This window comes from Squalius cephalus, assembly GCF_949319135.1.
Source record: "Squalius cephalus genome assembly, chromosome: 4".
In the NCBI taxonomy this organism is placed as follows: Eukaryota; Metazoa; Chordata; class Actinopteri; order Cypriniformes; family Leuciscidae; genus Squalius; species Squalius cephalus.
In genome coordinates, this window is record NC_137125.1 from 17,728,909 (window position 1) to 17,751,557 (window position 22,649).

Below are 22,649 nucleotides of genomic sequence, written 5' to 3' on the forward strand. Positions count from 1 at the left end.
AACATTATTCTCTCAAAAATGAAAACATGTACATACACATGGCTCACATATTATGGTAGCCCTGTTTGTGCTTTATAGAGTGAATTTACACCTTTGCCATTAATATGTTTATAAGCAACTGAAAAAAGCACAAATGTCAGGGCATGTCAGAACATCTCAAGGGCCCCAAAAACAGCCCAGACCCCAGAGGGTTAATTATAATAGGATTTTTTTTATTTATATAGCCTTTCCAACAAGGTCGCTTTACAATATAGGCCTAGGTTAAGGAATTGAACTAAATAAACCTCAACATCAAAGATGGACATACCAAGGGCAGATATAAATATACAGAGGTCAGTTACAAAGTTAGGTTAAAGATTCAAGCAAGTAACATAAACATTCATAATAAGGTACAATTTAAAGATTCTGAGCTAAAGAGTAATATTCAGACAAAAAAAAAAAAGGTTTTTGAAGGAGAGAAGGGTGAATGCTTGACAGACGTCTTGAGCAAAAGCATTCCACAACCTGGGAGCCACAACGCTATAAGACCTGGTGTCCCATGGTTACCAAGGCCAAGCTATTTAAAATAACCGAATATGACACAGCCCCACCTAACATATTTTTCACCAGCCGCCACTGCGTGTATGATTGACAGGAACAGAATGTGAGGCTGATCAGACAGTCGAAACAAATGTGTGTCCGCCTTTAGGCCCATATAATTATTTTTTTGTAATCATTCATTCATCCATATAATCATTCATCATTTCATTATTACATAATGATTTAATTTCTATAGGCTATATTTTTAAAAATAGAGTCGGCTCTTCAGATATGCGAGCCAGCTCCCGACCTTCACCTTACAAGAGCCAGCTCTTAGATCCGGCTCATTCGCGAACGACCCATCACTACTAATAACCAAACACACACTAGATTATCTTCGCACGGCACGCTCTGCATCTGCATGCCCTGCTAACGTTAATTTTCATTGATTCACACACACACACACACACACACACACACACACACACACACACACACACACACACACACACACACACACACACACTGTAACAAACGAAGATGTCCGCCAATTCTGCCATTATCAAATTTGGTTATAGAAATCACCAGGAATTTCTGAGCGCTGCGCTTAAAAAGAAACAGAGCAGACAGCAAATTCTGCAAAGCAACAATTTTGGAAACCTGTGGGACAATGTCAAACTTCGTATAACACCTGCAGAGGAATCATACATCGGGGTAAGTTAACTGCAGAGCTGGAGCTGCTTGGCCTTGACTATGTGTTCACGTTAATATTAGCTAACATAGCAGAAGATAAAGGTAATGTTCTTGGACATAAAGTTAAACACAAACACAATAGAGGGAGCCGAGGGTGAGGGCAACGATTGGTCCACTGCATTGGTCCTAACAAGCTTCACCCTCCATTGCGCAAACAGACTTCTGACTGGGGGTGTGGCTTTAAACTGGCTTGACCAGATTTCCCAGGAGTCTGTGTGTTTTTTTCTTTGATAGACATAACTGACACCAGTGGAGCGGAGGGAAAACTCGCACTAGCACATTGACCTTCCCCAGCAGGTCCATTTTCTCCTAAATTCTCCTAAAAAAGGAGAAAAAGGAAAGACTTACGAAAGATATTAAGACAGGGTTGCAATCTTAACATTAGAAAATCACACAGCAGTACATGCATACAAAATACTCCAGAAATTATATTCCTGGATCCTCAAGTTTGCTTAAAATGTTTGTAGACAAAAAAAACTACAAAAAATAATGTGAAAGACTATTGCCTTAACTAGTTGTTGTCTCATTGCTGTGGGCTTTGAATAGGGTGAGGGCTAATTTTTGTATACAAGCTAGTGGAAATATTACAAATGGTTAATGACTTTACCTCCAAGCCACAATGGCCGAGTTTTGGGCCCCTATAAATAAATTATCATTTTCGGCCCACAATTTAATAAATTCAGCTGTCTGCTCCTTGGTCCCTGAAACAAAACAAAGAATTACAACAAGTTTTGCCTCAGACCACCTGAAAAATGAAGTTGTGCAGTTTTTTAGTTTAAGGTCAGGTTTTTTTAAGAAACACGTTTTGCTAGCTATTTCGGGTAAATTAAATGATGTATTGCAGACACCGCTATGTTTTTCAGGTATTTTTATCTACCACATTTCAGCTGGATTTGTGCTGTTGTTTTATTTATTATACCCTCCTACTTGAAATTCACTGCAAAAATGTGTTTCTTACTAAATATTTTGTCTTGTTTCTAGTTCAAACATCTAAAAAAATCTTAACTCAAGAAGCATTTAGCCAATTGAAATGTTTCTTTTTTTGGGGAAAAATTACTTAAAATTAGGTTTTTGCTTAAAACAATAAAATGATCTGCTAATGGGTTAAGCAAAATAATCTTAAATCAAACAGAAAACAAGATTATTTTACTTACCCCATTTGGCAGATTATTTTGCTTATTTTAAGTAATTTTTTCCTGAAACAATACAATAACTTTTGCTTGTCTAGTAAATGCTTCTTAATGTAAGAATGTTTTGATATTTGTACCAGAAACAAGACAAAAAAAACTAAGCAAGAAAAGCATCTTGTTGATATTAAATGTAGTATTTGATTCATTTAACTTGATTGTTTTCCCACAGGGGATTCAGTGCTTGGTCCATATTTATGCCTTAACACATGTTTCGCTAGCTATTTTAATAAATTAAAACACAATACTTGCATTTATATGCAAATTCCTCGGCCACCACACTACTAACACCGCCATTTTCTTTGAATAAAATTGCCTTGTCACCGGCGCGCTATGAAATCTGGGGAAGGGTAAGCTGTGAAGTGTCCATTTTTGTATCCTTCGTTTGTCTGAGAAACGAAGGGCGCATTTGGTGTCGCATTTGAATGAAATTCCAAACTGGGGCAGCCTTCGTCGCACCGCGGTGACGCAATCGGCCTTCCAAGGGTGCAGAGTTTGAATTGGGACAGCCTTCGTAGCACTGCTGTGACGCAATCTGCCTTCGAATGCGGCCTTCGAAGGGTGCAGTGTTTGAATTGGGACACAGCTTTTGTCCGATCTCCGTTATATTTAGTGTGTGTTGCTACCTGTTCTGCCGTTCTGTGTTTAATTTCCAATAAACCCTCATTTTGGAATTATATCCTCGAATCCGTCTGCGTTCCTGCAACCCACCGTGACATATATCTTGTGAATCTATTGTTTATTCCCATTCATGTTTGGTATCATTTAAATGTCTTATTGAGATTGGTAAAATAAGTGGTTCTTAAAAGCAGGAGGTGGCTGCATGTTTAGCTCAGGTCCTGATGGCTTAAGGGGAAGGGTTTTAAAAGCTTAAGGAAATCAACTCAAGGGACCACTTACACAGTAATTTCAGAGATTACTTAATGAGCAAACAGTACCACATATGTGGAAAATATTTACAATAAAACATCCATAGAAACTCTGCCTGGCAATTTTAGCCCAGTGGCATTGACTTCTGTCCTGGCAAAATTTATGGAAAGAATTGTAAGTAAAAATGTTATGTATTCAGTGAGTAATACTTTAGATCAATTGTACAGGGTGGGCCATTTATATGGATACACCTTAATAACATGGGAATGGTTGGTGATATTAAAGTCCTGTTTGTGGCACATTAGTATATGTGAGGGGGCAAACTCCTCAAGATGGGTGGTGACCATGGTGGCCATACTAATGTGCCACAAACAGGACTTTAATATCACCAACCATTCCCATGTTATTACGGTGTATCCATATAAATGGCCCACCCTGTAGTTTGCATATAGACCATACTGGGGGACAGAAGATGCCACAATTACAGAAAGTCTTCTCAATATTATTCAAAAATCTCTTTCTTTAGGACACACCTCAAAAACTTTCAAGCTGGCAGTTATTAACCCTCTGAGGTCAGTTGAGGGACCGGGTGATTACTTCCAATTTTCCTGATAATGGAAAGTGGAAAGAACTTAAAATATTATTTTTGGTCATACAGATAAGAATAATAAATCATTCGATACTGTAAAGATTGCATCAGAATCTGATGTTAACACCAAATAAACCAGGAGAGGTCACTATTTCAAGCCGATCCCTGTATTAAATACAGTGTAGGATGCATGCTAAGTTTGTACTCACGCTAAGTAAAAGTTTACTAAAATTAGCAAAAATAAAGAAAATTGATAATGAAAATAGTGTTTTCCAGTTAGGATGATAAACGGATTATCTTTTGACCAAGTTCAAGGGGTTACCCATATGTTTATTTTATTTGGAAACAAATCTGTAATAAAAGATTTTAATGTAAATTGCCATTACACCACTGCATTGCTCACAAAAGCCGCTTTTCCACCGGTGGCCCGAACGATTCTAAGGGTGTATTCACACCAGGAAAGTCCGATAGTTCACTTGCTTTGGTCCGGACCAAATACAATGTTGATTTTTTTTGTTTGGTACGGTTCGCTTTCACACTGCTCTTTTTGCAAGTGAACCAAAATTTGTAAACAAAACCACACATGTGCTAAGGTCATCCATTCATTGGACAGGAATTCTCAAGTAGGGAAAAGCAGGAAGTGCAAAAACAGGCTCAACATGAAGATATTTCGTAATGCAATATTTGTTCTTTTACTGATTTGGTGTTATTCTCTACAAACGCAATATGAAGAAACTAATGAGCATCATATGACAATGTCATCTATACGATGTTGTAATTAGGATTTTGAGAAGACGACGATGTGCTGCAAGACAGTTCCGTCGGAGAGAACATGCTTTTAAACCATTTAAGCGCGGTAAGACAAAAGAGAACGCTCTGTCTGTTAATGTCCTGATGCACACACAACGCGCAGAAAGACGCGCAACAGTATCACGTGCACGCTTGAACGAACAATAACACACACCATTATGCCAAAATGTCCGTTTTGTTAAGTATCCTCATAAGAGCAGTCAAATAAAAAGACGCAGTTTTCTGCAGTAGGGTCGGTTCATGTTCACACCATAAACGAACCGTACCAGAGTTCGTTTGGAACCGTACCGAGACCACCTCTTCAGCTGGTTCTCGGTTCGGTTGTTTTGTCCGCACCCGAGTGCGATTGCTGTATTCACACCTGCCCAAATGATCCGCACCAAGGGGGGGAAACGAACTTGAGTTTGATTCAATCGAACCAAACAAGGCAGGTGTGAATACACCCTAAGAATGGTAAGGAACGATTCCAGTTGTATTTTCACTTGAGCCTGGTATGGCACAGCACGATTAGAAACCGTTCTCTGCCCGGAATTAGCCAACCGCTACACGCTAGAATGCGTGTAGTGATGTAGTCACTCAGGATCGGTCACTTGTCTGTTATAGTTTCCGGTTTCTCCATAGCTTGCTAAACATGCTAAATTAAAATAATACAATTAATAATACAAACTAAATTAATAATAAAATTAAAAGAAATATCTGATCATCCTCCATTACACAGTCACTATTTTCATCACATATCCTGTGTAAACGCTTGCGTTACCAAGGTAACGACTGACTAATTTGTATTACATTCTAAAGAGCAGCTGTTATCAGACCCTGAGTGGAAACCAAAACCATATCCGTACCAGCCGGCTTGGATCCGATCGGAGCGAAATGGAGCGGTTTAACAAAGAGAATGGTTTGGCACAACAGTGGAAAAGCGGCTAACGAGAAGTAGGCTATGAAATACACCAGTGACACCAAAGTTACATTTGTCTATGGTAAAATGCATAGTCAACAAAAACTTTTTGCCAAATGCATGACAGAAATGTATGCACTTAATTATGTTCTTATACATTTTTTAAAAATGTAATTTTTATTCATGGTAATATATAGATGTGGATTAGTAATGCCATTTGGAACAACTATTTTTGAATAAGCACCTTTTAACTGTTCTCTGAGGTTGAGTTAAGGATGTTCTCTAAGCTTGTAATAAAAAAATAGGACATCTATACATTTGTTTGTAGCAAATTTACAGACAACTAGTGCAAAATGCCTGTGCAAAATCAGTTTTTGTCTGTGTTTTTAGTAATTGTTGGTTTGGTGTGTTTGAGTGCTCATTGTGACAATTACACAGCAAAAGTTCAGTGACATTTTTATTTGTGCATGGTAGAAAGCACAAAGTGAACTCCGAGAAAACACTATGCTTGAGCAAACAGTTTGTGAATAGGCTACTACAAATGATGGCCGTGAAAGAGACTGTGAACACATTGAATAGGATATGTTTAGTTGGTGAATAGCATAGGCTACTATTAAGGCCCTTTCACACTGGACGCGATTTTTACGCACGAATAATTCGCACGATGGTTTTATTTTTTGATCAGCTGTTTGTGTAATGAGTGCTTTCACACCGAACGCGAATGTGCTGCGGCGAAAAAACGGAATTTTTTTTTTCCGTTTCGATGTCGATTTTTTTTTCCTTTTGCGGCGACAGAAAAGACTTCAGCCAATCATATACTACAAGGGCAATGATTGTTTGGCGTAGCATTGCCAACCAACTCGGTTATCACGACTGTGAGTATGTTGTGTGATAATTTTAGTTGTTGTATAGTCCTGTGCTGTGTAGGCTAGCAGGCTAAACAACATTTGGGATAGAAAGCTAATCGTCAAAGATAGAGATAGAGACCGTGTTTACGCGGCTCATGTGATGGGTTTTGACGCGAACTATTCGCACACGAACTATTCGCTTTTCCGTTACGCATCCGGTGTGAAAGGGCCTTTACACAGTAGCGATAACGTTAAGCGCACCAGAATGTAATATATATTATTCAGAAGTAAACAGCATAGCTGACTTATACATTCAGTTAACATCCACAAATGAATAAGCATGTCGATTCAGGGAGCAGTGCAAAGTGCCCGTGCAAAATCAGTTTTTGTCTGTGTTTTTAGTAATTGTTGGTTTTTGCTAAAGAAAACACATTTTTACTCAAATTAATAATGGATTTATCACGTTTTGGAACCAAACTATAATATTCAGAAATAAACAGTGTAACTGACTGAAGCCGGCCGCACACCGGACGCGCAGCTCAGCGCCGCGCAGCGCAGCGCCACGTCTTTTAAATTCGAACACATTATTCTCTATGAGAGTACACACACCGGCGGCGTCTGTCCGCGGCGCCCAGCAACGGCTCAGGACCGTGTTCAAAACCCTGCCGCGCCACACAGCGCCATTTACATAGTTTTATATTAAATTTACATTTATGTGTCTCAAATCGTAGTTAATGTATATACGGACTTAACCCCGTGCTGCAATATACATTTAGTTTTATATTTATTTACAGAAATCAGAAAATTGCTGATGCTAACGGATTTTCAGGTGACAGTTGTCCTAGACGTGGCGCTGCGCGGCGCTGAGCTGCGCGTCCGGTGTGCGGCCGGCTTGAGTGTTTGTCAGAATGTTTATTTTTAAACCACAACCTTCTTGGGGCTTCTTTTAGCGATATATTTAACGATATCTTTTGCATTTCTCATCCAAACAACGTCAAATTTGGCACTGCACTTACTCGTGCCCGTAGCAAGACACCTGTTGAGTTTGAAATCCATCGGACTAACGGTTCGAGAGATATGCGAATAACAGACACACACACACACACACACACAGACAGACAGATGTTTCTGTAATTTATAGATAGATATAATATACAGAATTAAACGGCGTAGGTGACTTACAGATTTCAGGGAGCAGGCTACACAGTGAACTCCGAAAAAAACGCTACACTTGAGCAAACAGTTTTTGAATAGGCTACTACAAATGATGGCCGTGAATAAAATATAATATTCAGAAGTAAACAGTGTAGCTGACTGAGTGTTTGTCAGAATGTTTATTTTTAAACCACAACCTTCTAAAAATGATATATTTAACAATATCTTTTGCATTTTTCATCCAAACAACGTCAAACTTGGCACTGCACTTACTCGTGCCCATAGCAAGACACCTGTCGAGTTTGAAATCAATCGGACTAACGGTTCGAAAGATACGCGAATAACAGACATACTGGCCCCTTGGTATGAAGGAGAAAAAATGTTGGCCCTCGTCACTATCGAAGTTGCCCATCCCTGTTGTAAAGATTCTAAGGATAATACTTTTATTTGTAAACATACACAATACCAACAAAACATTCTGCTTTTGTAAAATAAAGAAAACAATCAGGGTGCGGATTCTGCCATATGTTTCTGTTAACATCTCTTTGAAACACATCACAAGTTTATGCAACCATGCAAATTTCACTGTCCTTTCATTTGTCACAGCTTTAAGCCGGTCATGACAATGGCCACATATCAGATTTTTGTGGAAATCTTTTCTGGTTCATTTGTCCTGTTCAGTCTGTAGAGGTCAGACGTCCACAAGTGAATACATGAACACATTTGAGAGCTGCTTAATAGTAGAAAATGAACTTGTACTTCTGATGAAATGAGACACTGACATTGTTTTTCATGTTTTAATATGGTAAAGCTGCTTGATTTTAAGCAATCTATTGTAACGTTATAAATAAACATGCCTTTACTAGAATGGCGAATTGCAGAGCTTGTGCAAACATATCCACACTGCTATCAGATGCTTTTCTTATGCTTTATTGAAAAATGCTTGCTGTTGTTTTTTCAATCTTGTTGTGTTTGTTTTTGAAAATGGAAAGCAAACAGCACATATGTATACATCTAACCTTCGCTCTCAACAGTGTGGGCAGCTTCAGATGTTCTCTAACAGTATATAACTGCTCATGTATTTCAAACTTAGCCAACCCCCTAAACGACCCCTAAACGAAGAACAAAACAGAACTTTGCCGTGAGAATATCAGGTCCTTACGGTTTCTCTCTAGTGTGAATTCTCAAGTGACCGTTCAGGTGTCCTCTTTGAGTGAAACTTTTTCCGCACTGTTGGCAGGTAAAAGGTTTTTCTCCAGTGTGAATTCTCATGTGACTGTTCAGGTGTCCTCTTTGAGTGAAACTTTTTCCACACTGTTGGCAGGTAAAAGGCTTCTCTCCAGTGTGAATTCTCATGTGGACTTTAAGGCGTTCTTTTCGATTGAAACTTATTCCACACTGTTGGCAGGGGTAAAGCTTCCTTATAGTGTGAACTCTCATGTGGACCTCAAGGTTACCATGTTTTCTGAAACTTAGTCCACACAGGTGGCAGGTGAAATTACCTATATTCCCTGTCTTTTGAGCCCTTTTTCGTGAGGTAGTTTTTTCAGTCTGTGAGCAATTAAAAGATTTTTCTTCAGTTATGAAATCATGATGCATCTTGTACTGATCTTTCTCTTCCATTTCAATCAGATCTTGACTCTCCTCTTTCAATGGCATCAGGTCTAAGACGAAAAAAGACATAAAAGTTAATCCCAGTTTAATGCCACAAAGCAACAGACATCAAAACACATCAAAACTTAACATGTATGCTAGATAATATACGCAATCTACTGTTTACGTGGCTTTTTAAAAATGACGAGTGCCTGTGTTTTGCATTAGTTCAGCCAATCAGCGTACATTTGCATCACTGGTAGTGCCTATTGTGTTGGGTTACACCCTACTCTGAAATAGGAGCTAATTTAGTCCCCCCAAAAACATTCCTATAGCTGCAATCGTTCCCAGTTTCTGCAGTGACAACACACCATAAAGCGGGTACTTTCCGCCAATAGTTTAGGAACTATGAAAATTTTTCTCCGGTGTGAAAGGACCTTATTTATTTTGTCAGAGAGGGGTTGGAACCACTGATCTATATAGAATGACTGGATAGCTCATGACGTTCTAAACTGCCAGTAGGCAGTGAAGCCACCGGAAGTGTTCGAGCGGCCATCTTACGATTCCCTACCAGCAGAGGGCTCCAACGCCCGTTATACAGAGATTGGTAGCTCCGACGGCACTTTTAAGATGACCCGCTGTGCAGTAAACAAGTGTAAAACGACGTTCACAAAAGGATGTAGAAAAACTGCCCACAGGTTGTAATTTAAGCCCTATAAGTAATAATTTATATGCAAAATTGTCGCTATGCCCGTGTTGTTTTCTCCGAGGCAAGAGTAATGCTGCTGCTTCTTCAAAAAACAACGATAAAACAGTCAACTGTAGCCTATAAGAAACCTCAGGGCAGCAATAATCACAATTACGGTAAGTGTCCAATAACGACACCATTTGACAGCTTCAAAAGAGTTTCGTGCAGACTCCGTTTACCGTTACATTAACCCATACAATTTGTATTATGCTCTCTAAAGGTAGAGTCCTCACAAGAATATATGAACTGAGAAATGAAATTCATGCTTTTCTCCTTGAGAAAAAGTCTTCACTTGCAGAGCTGTTCACTGAAGAATGGCTTTTTACAGTGTCATATCTGGCGGATATCTTTTCATCTCTCAACGAGCTATGTTTGAAACTGCAAGGACAGAATGATGATGTTTTCCAAAACTGGAAAAACATTCTCACCTTTCAAAAGTCTCTGAAGCTGTGGCTTGCACGGCTCAGAAGTCCAAAACCCAGCCACTACATGTTCCCTACTGTGTTACAGCACATAGAGGAAAATGATGTCACTGACACACAAGTGAAACACCTGACTGGGCTTATAGTGACACACCTAGTTGCACTCATTAATAACTTTGAGCACTATTTCCCTAAGGACAGATATGACATTTTGCATGATAAAAGGTGGATCCAAAATCCCTTTGATTTTGAAAGTCCAGAGTCACTGCTGGAGCTTGGACTAACTGCTTCTGAAGAAACCGAACTGTTACAGCTGAGCAGTGACCAGACACTTAAAAGAAGACATGAATCCATGACATTATCATCATTTTGGGTAAGCATTTCATCTGAATACCCTGTCTTAAGCAAGGCAAGCATACTGTTGCTTATTCCTTTTACAACTACATACAAATGTGAAGTTGGGTTCTCAGTTCTCACAAAAATAAAGACAAAATACAGGAATAGACTGAATGCTGCATCTGATATGCGTGTTGCACTCTCCTCATGTACACCAAACTGGAATGTAATTCGAAAAAACAAGCAGGCCCATCTCTCCCATTAGCCGGGTAAACTGCCTTGTTTTGGTGAAACAATGATGATAAGGACTGGTGCACTTAAACATTACTCTTCTAGTCTTCTTCTGCCTGACCAACATTAAAAAAAAAACTTAAAAAGGCATGTTTTTGATAGCTCTGAAGGTTCATATTACTATTGTTCTAAATATTGTTTGCATACATATTTTTGTTTTGAGAGGAAAAAATGAGAGCCTGTCATACTGTGCACTTTATAAAATGTGTATATTACAGTGGGTGCATAAAAAAGTTCTCAAAAAATATTTCAGTAAGAAACTTGTTTTTAACCTAATGTTCATATTATTCTGGTAGATGTGCAAAGCATTGAATGTTATATGAAAGGCATGCATTGATTCTGTCTGGTTTTATTGATGATAGGAAGAAAAATAAATGATTAACTGCCCTATTTTGCACTTTGTCTCATTAAGTATAAATTGTGTACACTGTAATGATGAGAAAATGAAAACAATGAGATGCCCTGTCAACTCTTCCTTTCTCATTTCACCTCTGCATTTTACTTATTGTCAACAACAGGTAAATAAAAAAAAATTGTGCTTTGTCAAATATCTGTATCTCTTTTAAATAGTTAAGTGGAAGCTTAACTGACCTTAAAAATGGTCATACATATTTTGTTAATGCATAAATTCTCTTCGTGATATATTAACTATATGGGCCTAATGTTTATTGGGTCACAAGGATTTATCGACTTTAAAATGTGGGTCCCCAGAAAAAAAGTTTGGGAAACACTGCTTTACAGGGTCTACTTTTATTTGTGTACTTTCAAAATAACAACAAAACATTGTGCTTTTCTAAAATAAAGAAAACAAACAGGGTGTGCTTCATGCTGTCTCAGTTTCCATGAACTTTCTGGAACACGTCACAAAAATTTATGAAAATCTGTTTACTTGCCATACAGACATGAGATATATGTCTTTAGAAAGCACAAAATGTCTAATTTTAAATGTGCCTTTGATTTTGATTATCATATGTTGTAAATTCCCTCACTGTCACATTCACCTTGATAGGCCCATTAGGGGTGAATTTTTGTCTCCCCAGGTGAGAATCCAGTAGCAAACCGTGAATCTTGGCCCTCTCACCACAGTCCCTCGTCAGGGAAAAGTAAACCCAGCCTAATAGCAGCCTAGCTTAATGTGTCCCCTTTTTTTAGAACTGCATAAGTTACCTTTGATGAAAAATGCAACAAGTAATCAGCTTGTTTCCCGAAAACTAAATGTTTCCCATAGGGCCTTTTTACTCACACCATCAGTATGAACTCTGAAGTGATATAAGCTGCGCTTGTTGTTGTGACCTTTATTTTAACGGTGCTGAGAACGCCAGAGCCTGAGCACACATTCTCCGTGTTCATTCGTTTCGATCGGTCTAACTGTCCTGTCTAATACATCATTAGATAGAACTGTTATACAAAGAAGGTTGACAGTAAATGAAATCGTATTAGCGTTTGCTGTGTGGTTGATGCCCAATGTTGCTTGCTGAGCATAAAACCAAGTTTTGCTTCAAAGTTGCGTTGGATTTTCTCCTTAGCGTAAATAAAGTTTAAAGCAATAACACAATAAAGTCACTTCATTATTTTGTGTCTGACTTTAAATTAATTTTAGGGTAAAAAATAAATTAGTAAAATATATTTTTTGTAAAATATTTATTAAAATATTTAGTACAATACATTTGATTTACAGTAAATTCAAACTTCCATAACTTTTTCATACTTTTCATTTTTTGAAGTGCTTGCAGTTAATAATTATCTGATGAGTGTCTTCATTAAAACAAGACCAAACTTAGGTCTATATTCCAAAGCATTCTTGAATTATAATCATTTAAGTTTTAAGTGGATTTTCACGTATATTCTCAAAAGGGGGGAGGGGGGATAGTTAACGGGATAAAGAGAGACAATAAAAATAAAAGTACAACAGTCAAGTATCACAAGTAAAATTCACTTTGCTGTGGTAAAAAACTTATTTTAGTCACTCTCCATATAAAAGATACAACATGGTCACTTTGACCCCAAGGAACACACAACACTTTGTATAAGAGCCTTATTATAAGTTAGGCAACATACTCTATTAACAATAAAAATAAAAAATAAATTCTATACAAATATTTAAGATCTTTTCATATTAAGACCCAAGTAGTGTAATATTATGTTACTGGGTTATCTGAACCACAGCACTTTCATTGTTGAAAATGCACTTTAAAAATGATACACTCTATTACTAGTAATTCAGTAATTAAATAGTATTCTCTACTAATTACAACTGCAAAAGACTGTAAACGTATTGAAATATTCAGACATATCAACATTACAGTTCAATTCCATAACCTTGACACCAATGGTATTTCACAGGATGTTGAATGACTTTATACAACAGTTCTTTCTGGTTTTCGAAGCTGATTGGCTGAGAGCCTTTTCCAGCCATGCGATATTCACACAGTAACAGCACTCTGACCATTTCACCTTTGAATCACGAATTAAGGCAGTGTTTTAAAGAAGAGTAATTTATTCATTTTCAACTGAATAAACGTATATAAATGCCTTACAGAATGACAGAGCGGGGCAGGGACGTGATCGGCTTTTCAATTCCAAATAAAATTTTGCTACATTCATTGCAGGAATTTTAATGCAAGCGCAAGTGTCTTAACTGTGACTGTAAATGCAATTTTAAAAATAACATTTCATTTAAATTTAATTTTAATGATCATTTTGCTACAATTTTTGCTTGCATATGTTAAACATATCTAATAATGTCTGTAATACATATTCATTTTAACTTTACAACTTATAAAAACATTAAATTATATGTTAGTGTAGGGAATAGCAAATGTAAATTATATTATTGAATTTCAATTATCATTATGCTCCAAATGTTGCATGTATGATTTGTAAAATGTAAATTTAAATACAGAAATGCATTGCCATTTTACTTATTGCATTTCAACTGAATGCTATCCATAAGCTTCCATAGTTTAACATGTAAACGCATGAATAAATCATTATACAAAGTTTTCTGCATCCCTTAATCTAAAGTCTAAACTATTCATCATGCATAAACATGTTTCAAATCATTTATAAAACTTGCTGTTACAAACAATCTGTGTTACGCAATCTCATGAGCGACAGTGTTGGTAAAGTGTCGGTCTGGCATTCTCACATTTGCATAAACACTAACATATATTAAGGGCATTTACAACTTCTAAATCAGTTTTACACATGAACAATTTTAAAAAAGTAAAAATGTTTACTTTTCTTTATTCTACTTCTCCCCAGAATGAACTCTCATGTGGACTTTAAGATTTCCGTATTGATTGAAGCTCTTTCCACACCGTTGGCATGTGAAAGGCTTTTCTCCGGTGTGAATTCTCATGTGGACTTTAAGGCTTCCTTGTTGATTGAAACTCATTCCACACTGCTGGCATGTGAAAGGCTTTTCTCCAGTGTGAATTCTTATGTGTCTTTTAAGGGTTTCTTTTTGCCTGAAACTCTTTCCACACTGAGAGCAGGTGAAAGGCTTCTCTCCAGTGTGAATTCTCGAATGAAGTTTAAGGTTTCCTTGTTGATTGAAAATTACTCCACACTGTTGGCAGGGGTAAAGCTTCATTCTAGTGTGAACTCTCATGTGGACTTCAAGATTTCCCTGCTTCTTGAAACTTAGTCCACACAGGTGGCAGGTGAAATTACCTATAGTCCCTGTCTTTTGAGCCGTTTTTCGTGAGGTAGGATTTTCAGTCTCTGAGCAACTAAAAGATTTTTCTTCAGTCATGAAATCGTGATGTGTCTTGTACTGATCTTTCTCTTCCATTTCTTTCAGATCTTGACTCTCTTCTTTCAACGGCATCAGGTCTGAGGTGAAAAAAGACAGAAGTAAATCCCGGGTTGAATGCCACAAAGCAAAAGACATCAAAACATTTAGACACGAAAAACATTAAAATTGCGCTCCTTTAGTCATTCCTAAAAAGCTGACATTGTGATCTCACAAAGCTATTATTTTCAACGAAGCTGAACGAAGTCTACACTTTGTTATAATCAGAGGATTTGCCAACATAAAGAATTCAGCACTGAACAAAAACTTTAAAATCTATCTTAAATGCATCTGATTGGATTGGATTCAATAAATCAACACAAATGTCTGTGATTGGCTACATTGAAAGGGGTGTTGGGTAATCTCAGAACCTCTTCTCAATATTGTTCAAAAATCTTCTATTTCTTATTAACCCTCTGAGGTCAGTGGAGGCACCGGGGTGATTATTTTTAACTTAAAATATAATTTTTGGTCATACAGATAAGGGTAATACATCATTCGAAACTTTTATTTGTGTACATTCACAATACCAACAAAACATTGCACTTTTGTAAAATAAAGGAAACAAACGGGGTGCGCTTTCTGCCGTCTGTTTCCGTGAACTTCTTTCTGAAACACGTCACAAACAGGTTAAGTTCTTGTTATTTGCTCTTGACATTAACACTCATGCAACTTATGGCGCTTTACCACTGCATGGTACGGCTCGGTACGATTCGGCTCGACATGGCTCGCTTTGCTTTTCCACTGCAGTTTAATACCGCTTCAAAGTGGGTGGGATTATAGACTGATCGTTAAATTTGCTGAAAAACCTTTTCATTCCTCGTCGCAATTTCCAGCTCTCGCTGAATCTGCTCCTCAGCTACCAACGCGAGGAACGTCTGCTGCACCTCGTCTACTGACCAGCCATTTCTTTTTTCAAGTTTCTTTTTTTATTATTTCAAGCAAGTTGTTTAATAAAAATGTATTTGTGCAAACAAATAAAACTGTGGTGGCTGTTGCTGACTATTTAAATCTAGCGGGTTTGGCGTCTCGTGTTGCAAATATAATGATGCTTGTAATGACGATTCTCTCTGACCAATCAGTGATCTGTAGTGTTTCCACGTCACATTTTAGTATCGGTACGGTACGCTTGGAACCTCAGCAGAGGTGGTAGCATTTAAAGCAAGCCGTACTGAGCCGTATCATGCAGTGGAAAAGCAGCACAAAGTAATCCGAGCCGAGCCGAACCATGCAGTGGAAACACGCCAATGTGAGCCGTACCATGCAGTGGAAAAGCATCATTATAGATACAGATAACCATGTTGTTTTAGGTTTTACAGATTCTTTTATGTTAATCAGTAATCGTTAATGCAACCATTCAGATTTCAATATGTTCACCGTTTCACAGCTTTAAGCTGGTCGTGACAATGGCCACATATCAGATTTGTTTCAGAGATTTTGAAACACTATCCACACTTTTGGCATGTGTAAAGGTCCCGTTATACTTCAAGCAAAAGTGAAGAACGAACTGATATGACGTAATTTAAAACAAAATCAGGTCAAAATGAAGTTCGTTTGGGGAGTTCGGAAACAGCTTGACAAAGCAAATTTTTCGCTAAAGTTCCAGCTGGTAAACACTTTTGTACTACCATTGGTCCATGCCGATTATGTAATCTGTGTGTACGGAGGCTCTGCCTTCTTTCACGTGGAAATCTTTCCTGGTTCATTTGTCCTGTTCAGTACTTGGAGGTCAGACGTCCACGAGTGAAAACATGAACACACTTTAGAGCTGCTGTCAGTGTCTCGTTTCATCAGATTTAATAAGGTAAAACTGCTTGATTTTAAGCGATCTATTGTATAAAGTGATGTAAGTTAACGTGACAGGAATTTTACTAGAGTGGTGAATTACAGTGCAAAACATATCCACATTGCTATGATCAGATGCTTTTCTTATGCTTTATAAAAAAATGCTTGCTGTTTTTGCAATTTTGTTGTGCGTTTTAGTTATTTGGAAAGGAAAGCACACAGCACCTATTTACATATTCATCTAAACGCCACTCTCAGCAGTGTGGGCGTCAGCGGATGTTCTCTTACAGTGTATCACTGCTCACGTATTACGAACTTCATTTTTCCCCTAAACGAAGAACAGAAAAAAAACTTATATCGGGGCCTTATGGCTCTTCTCCAGTGTGAATTTTCAAGTGCTTGTCAAGAACTCCTTTTCGGCTGAAATTTTTTCCACACAGTTGACAGGTATAAGGCTTCTCTCCAGTGTGAATTCTCATGTGGTTATTAAGGCTTCCTTTTTGATTGAAACTTATGCCACATTGTTGGCATGTGAAAGGCTTCTCTCCAGTGTGAATTCTCATGTGGACTTTAAGGCTTTCTTTTTGATTGAAACTTATTCCACACTGTTGGCAGGTGTAAGGGTTCTCTCCAGTGTGAACTCTCATGTGGACTTTAAGGTTTCCATGTACACTGAAACTCTTTCCACACTGAGAGCAGGTGAAAGGCTTTTCTCCCGTGTGAATTCTCATATGGACTCTAAGGCTTCCTTGTTGATAGAAACTTATTCCACACTGTTGGCAGGTGAAAGTCTTCTCTCCAGTGTGACTTCTCATGTGGACTCTAAGGCTTCCTTGATGATTGAAACTTATTCCACACTGTCTGCAGGTGAAATTACCTATAGTCCCTGTCTTTGGTGTCTTTTGAGCCCTTTTTCGTGAGGACGTTTTTTCAGTCTGTGAGCAACTAAAAGACTTTTCTTCAGTTATGAAATCATGGTGTGTCTTGTACTGATCTTTCTCTTCCATTTCATTCAGATCTTGACTCTCCTCTTTCAATGGCATCAGGTCTAAGACGAAAAAAGACAGAAATGAATCCCAGTTTAATGCCACAAAGCAACAGACATCAAAATTGATAACTTGTATTTTAGTTCCTATACGCAATCAACTGTTTACATGGCTTTTTAAAAATGGCGGGTGCCTGAAAACGTTCCTCTGGTGTGAAAGACCCTTATTTATTTTGTCAGAGCGGGGTTGGAACTAAACTCTGCAGGACCGTGGCCCTCCAGGAGTTTTTCAGCCCTGCTGTACTTTACTAAGCTACTTAAAGAGGTGTTGCATAATCTCATAACTTCTCAATATTGTTCAAAAATCTTCTCTTTCTTTAGGGCACATCTTAAAAACTTTCAACAACTTATCTGTACAACATTTTTCATTGGATACATGTACATTCAATGACATTTGCAACGTAGGCTATTCATACGGTAATAATGTAAACACACCCACCACCTCAAACAAAGCATCAATCTTAATCCGATTCCTCTGCTTTTCATTGTTTTTGGAAGATGCACTGAGGAATAAGCCTCAATCTTACCTCAGAAGTAGAAATGATGTGGCTTTATTCAGAGGAGGGTTTAATTTCTGACAAATAAGTTTTACTTTTACTAAGTATTACTTACATTAGTTAACATGTTATTGCTATATAAACTTATACACATTTTACTAATTGGGCTTATCTTAAACTATATCGGCAAACTGAAATATGTGAAATCGAGGGACACACGTTTGAATATGATTTAGTACGATGTATGATATACACAGGCAATTCAGACAGCTTTCCAATCCCGTGAATTTTAAGTTCTATAATATATAATATGATACAAAAGTACTAAGAAAGTATACACTATAGCATGATGAATGTTAAATTTACAGATTGATCAATAAGTCTGTAAAATGACTTTTTTCTCAAATGAAGCTTAACATATATAAAACAGTGGCAGCCTGAATAAAATGAGTTGACCTATTCGATTTTAAATAACTTACCCAAACAGCAAACAATTCCAGCAGTAAAGCTTTAGCTTCTTGATTGATGCTGTCATCCAGGGGTATCGCTAGTAATTGCTTGGGCTGAAATGCTTTCAAAAGATTTGGCTTTCTCAATGGAAATGCTCCAGGTCACATAAATGGAGGGAGTTTGGTTGGAAAATTTGATATTTTATTACACCCTTTCAGAAATCATATCATGGTAGCAATGCTTCTATATGCTGGAGAAACTGTGGAAACCAAAATGCAAACCATTACCATGTTTTTTGGGATTGCTCTGTTATTAGGGATTATTAAGAGTGGAATACATAATGCTTTTAAATGATATTACACATTTAAAAATAAATTGTATAGTAAAATCTTATATTTTGGATATATACCTCAACAATGATTAAAAAGAGATAAATATTTGTGGCTGTAAAAAAGAGCTTCACCAAAAAATTGTTGTCACATGAGAGCCCTACCCTAAACGCATGGATGGAAATTACAATGGACAATTTCCAGTTTGGAGAAGATAACAGCATTTTTAAACCATATGGAACAATTTGCTTTGTGCTGGAAAAAAATGGACCAAATATGCAACAGACCTGATTTTATTTTCTAGTTAATATTTAGAATGTCCAGAAAGACTACTCCCTACATGTACATAGTTCTTTTCCTCTTTTTTTGTTGTTGTTTTGTTTAAAAAAAGTTTACATTTCTGATGAGTAGATGTACGGCAAACACGACTGTATGGTGTATGTATGGATATATGTATGTATTTGTACGTTGTGTGAGTATGTTTTTGATATGAAGATATCTGATATAGTATCTGATGTACATCTGATTGAAGTGTAATTTTTATATGAGAAAAAGTAAATAAAAAAATTAAAAAAAGATTTGGCTTTCTGCTCCAAATTAAGCTCTAGTGTAGGTCTTCTTTTGACAAATAAATCCAGATTTTCATTAAAAGTTAATCTCAAAACCAGCATGGATGATAAATTATCAACAATGTCCTCCTAACTAAGATGAATTGTGTTTTCCATAGCGAATAGCGCTGGCTATGTTATCAACGTTTTTGCCCCCAATCCTGTTCCCCACAGTGGGCAAAACTTGTCAAAGTTAGTGATAACAATCCCCACCAACTTAGAGGGACGATATGATGTCATTTGAAATTAGTCTTTCGTTGACTTGCTATGGCTTGGCCCTCTGTAATATAAAAGCTGGACAACCAATCACAGTGCTGAAAGTGTTTGGTGGAAAAGATCTAATATGGAGAAAATGGATGTTTGCTAGGCAGATTTGAAGGGTTTATTTCCTCAAGATTTAGATGGTTATAGTCATTTAAGGAATTCCAAAAATAACATTAGAACTGATGGCTTTTTAATTGAAAAAGTATTATTAAAGTAATAATTAAAATTTGTTATATATATTTTCCACAATAGTTTGGGCCCTGGCTGAGGATAAAAAATAAAGTGTCTTACAAAAGTAAAATCAATATATTGTTTTACTACCTTACAATGTTTTTAGTAAATTGTGAGCATGTAAATACAAATTCAGTCGTATTTAAAATAAGTGCTTAGTTGATTAATTACACTTCCATTAGGCTACTTACATTACATTAGCCTTTCTCTAGAGTTGGTTCAACCTCCACATAGAAGAAAAAAAAAGAAAAAAAAAAGAAAAAAGTTTAACTTTAAAAAAGTTAAACGAAAAGTGGAAGTCAGGTCAAGAATGCCAGCCAAGAAAACCATGTACTGCACCAACAAATGAGAAGAGCAATAGAAGCAGTTAAACTGAAGGAAGGGACACACCAAACCGACGCCAAAGAACTGTCGTTAAAAGCCGAATGTCATCGGAAGTTGCACTTGAACACACCGGACAGACTACAGCCGACAGCCAACTAGCATGTACGTTCTGTTCTGCACTTGCGTGAGAGGACATGACTCTCCTATACCAGCAGGTAGCAGTAGTCTGTATTCAGCAATCAAAAGGGAAACCGGAAGAGCTAGAACTGTGTATATACAAAGCTTACCTTTGTTTACATCAGCCGCACTCATTACTGACGGATTTTTGTAGCTTTTTCAATTATGTTTGCTAAGTTACAAATGACACTGGCATTGTCAGCCCTTGATGCCCCCCTGGAGAAAGAAAGAAACGGATAAGGAGAAACCGCACTAAATGGGTGAAATCATGGATACAGCAGCTACAGGCACAAGGTGTTTTTCCGATCCTGTGGCGAGAGCTGGAGACAACCGAAACCTCAGACTTTAAAACTTTTGCTTGGCTTTTTCCTGTTCAGTTCCACATGTTGAAGGAACTTCTCACTCCACTCATACAGAGGAAAATACAAACTATCGAGATTGTATCTCCCTTGGGGAACGTTTGATTATTACCCTGCGCTTCTTGGCAACCTTGGTCTCCCTACACTTGTATTTTAATTCATTGGCCACCAAAAAAGAAAACATTAAGACAAATTCTAGATTCTAAACAAATGATTTTGAATGACTGAATAAATGTAGAAAACAATAATATTGTTATTATAAATTGTTTTGGCCATGATTATTGTGTGGTGAAACTCTGATATTGCGTCAGCCCTAAGTGATCCTAAACTTGTAAAAACTTTTGCATTACATAATCTCGATCAATTCAATCTTGATTAACAAGTGAGTGTGCAAGTCAAGTGTTTTATTATAAAATCTGCAGTGTATTGGACAAAATGACAAAAGCTTAAATATGAAATATACATACATATAAGTACAATTAGGTACAAAATAATACAAAATGTAAGTCAGCAGGAATTAGTTGTGTAAATATGTTACACATCTTCGTTGCCACAAACATTACAGATGTGTATGATTGCTGGCAGATAGTTCTGGTGCCACAGAATACTTAAAGAGACAATTGTCCACCTCATGTTGAAAGTGTGGCAGTAAATGTGGTGGTAGACTACGCATTCTGTGCTCAAAGTTTTTGCAATATGCTGCAATGGCGTCATTGTGGTCCTCCTGATGCGCTATCCTTTTCAAAATTTTGCCTATGGTGCAAAGTAATTTAGATGACTCGTCACTGGCAGAGTCGTCTAGGGACCGCCTGCTACGCTTCTTCCGAGGCCTCGGAGTGCTTGCCCGGCTGAATGTGCTTTGCAAAGGGTCATCTATAATCGATGTGGATTCTGCTCCAAAGATGCTGCATTCTGCCAGGGGACTGCAGGGCCTTTGCTCAGACTCTAAGTAGGGCTCTTCAGGTGTGCTAGTCTGGGTGTCAGTGTGTGGGCCATGATCTGAGGGTGAACTGGAATCACTAGCACATAAAGTTTCCTATTAAAAAAAACAACACCACAAAAAAATATCCACAATGAGAGGGGTATTACACTATAGAACTAAACACTCAAGTAATCATAACAATAATGGGGCATTTTGCAGGGCACTGTAAAAACAAAACCCTGTAAATTGGCCTATATTTGGTTGGGATGAGGTCAGATGTGAAATGCTGGTTTTGAATAGCTACCATTAGTGTAGTCAATGAATCCATGGGGGCCCCCCTGCGAACTGCAAGTCCGAGGCCCCCCTTGGCGGTGGGGGGTGATTTGCGTACTTGTTTATTTATTAGTCATTTATTTAATAATTTACTTCACAGGAAATTGCTCGTGCAGAATCTAAATCTCTGTCCATCATTTTAAAAGGAAATTTTTAGTTACATTCTAAACCATGAAGGTGAGCCAGTCGATATCACACTGCTAAGTGCAAAATTTGCTCTGTTGTGCCAGTGAAGAAGTCTCAAACCCGTCAATTATTCACTACAGAAAGTGAAAGTAAAAACATCTGACGCTACATTAACGGTAGGCTACATATTCTCTCAGAGACGATGAAATCTGAGCTGAATCTACTTCAACGGGCTGATAACGGTATGTAACTGTTAATTTATTTTCTTAATATTTCTCTTGTGGCCCATAAGTAGTGAAAAAATTAGAAGGAGTATTTAGTGTAAAACAAGTTGTTTTTGAAATTAGGAGTAAGCTAATCTAACTAATCCCTCCAACAAACGTG

General features: G+C 37.5%; 1 protein-coding gene across 4 annotated transcripts in view; it reads right to left on the bottom strand.

The window, feature by feature from the left end:
• The window catches only part of LOC307157382 (uncharacterized protein), a 388,998-nt gene that overhangs the window by 360,882 nt on the left and 5,467 nt on the right, over positions 1–22,649 (bottom strand). For 2 of the 4 annotated variants that reach the window (XM_079869295.1, XM_079869296.1), the window contains exon 5: positions 21,269–21,920. In XM_079869295.1, the coding sequence (XP_079725421.1) occupies positions 21,444–21,920 (477 nt within the window). In that variant the 3' untranslated portion in view covers positions 21,269–21,443. Of the gene's footprint in view, positions 1–15,519; positions 17,649–21,268; positions 21,921–22,649 lie in introns of those variants that run through there. The other 2 variants (XR_013820943.1, XM_079869297.1) reach the window with 2 other exon arrangements.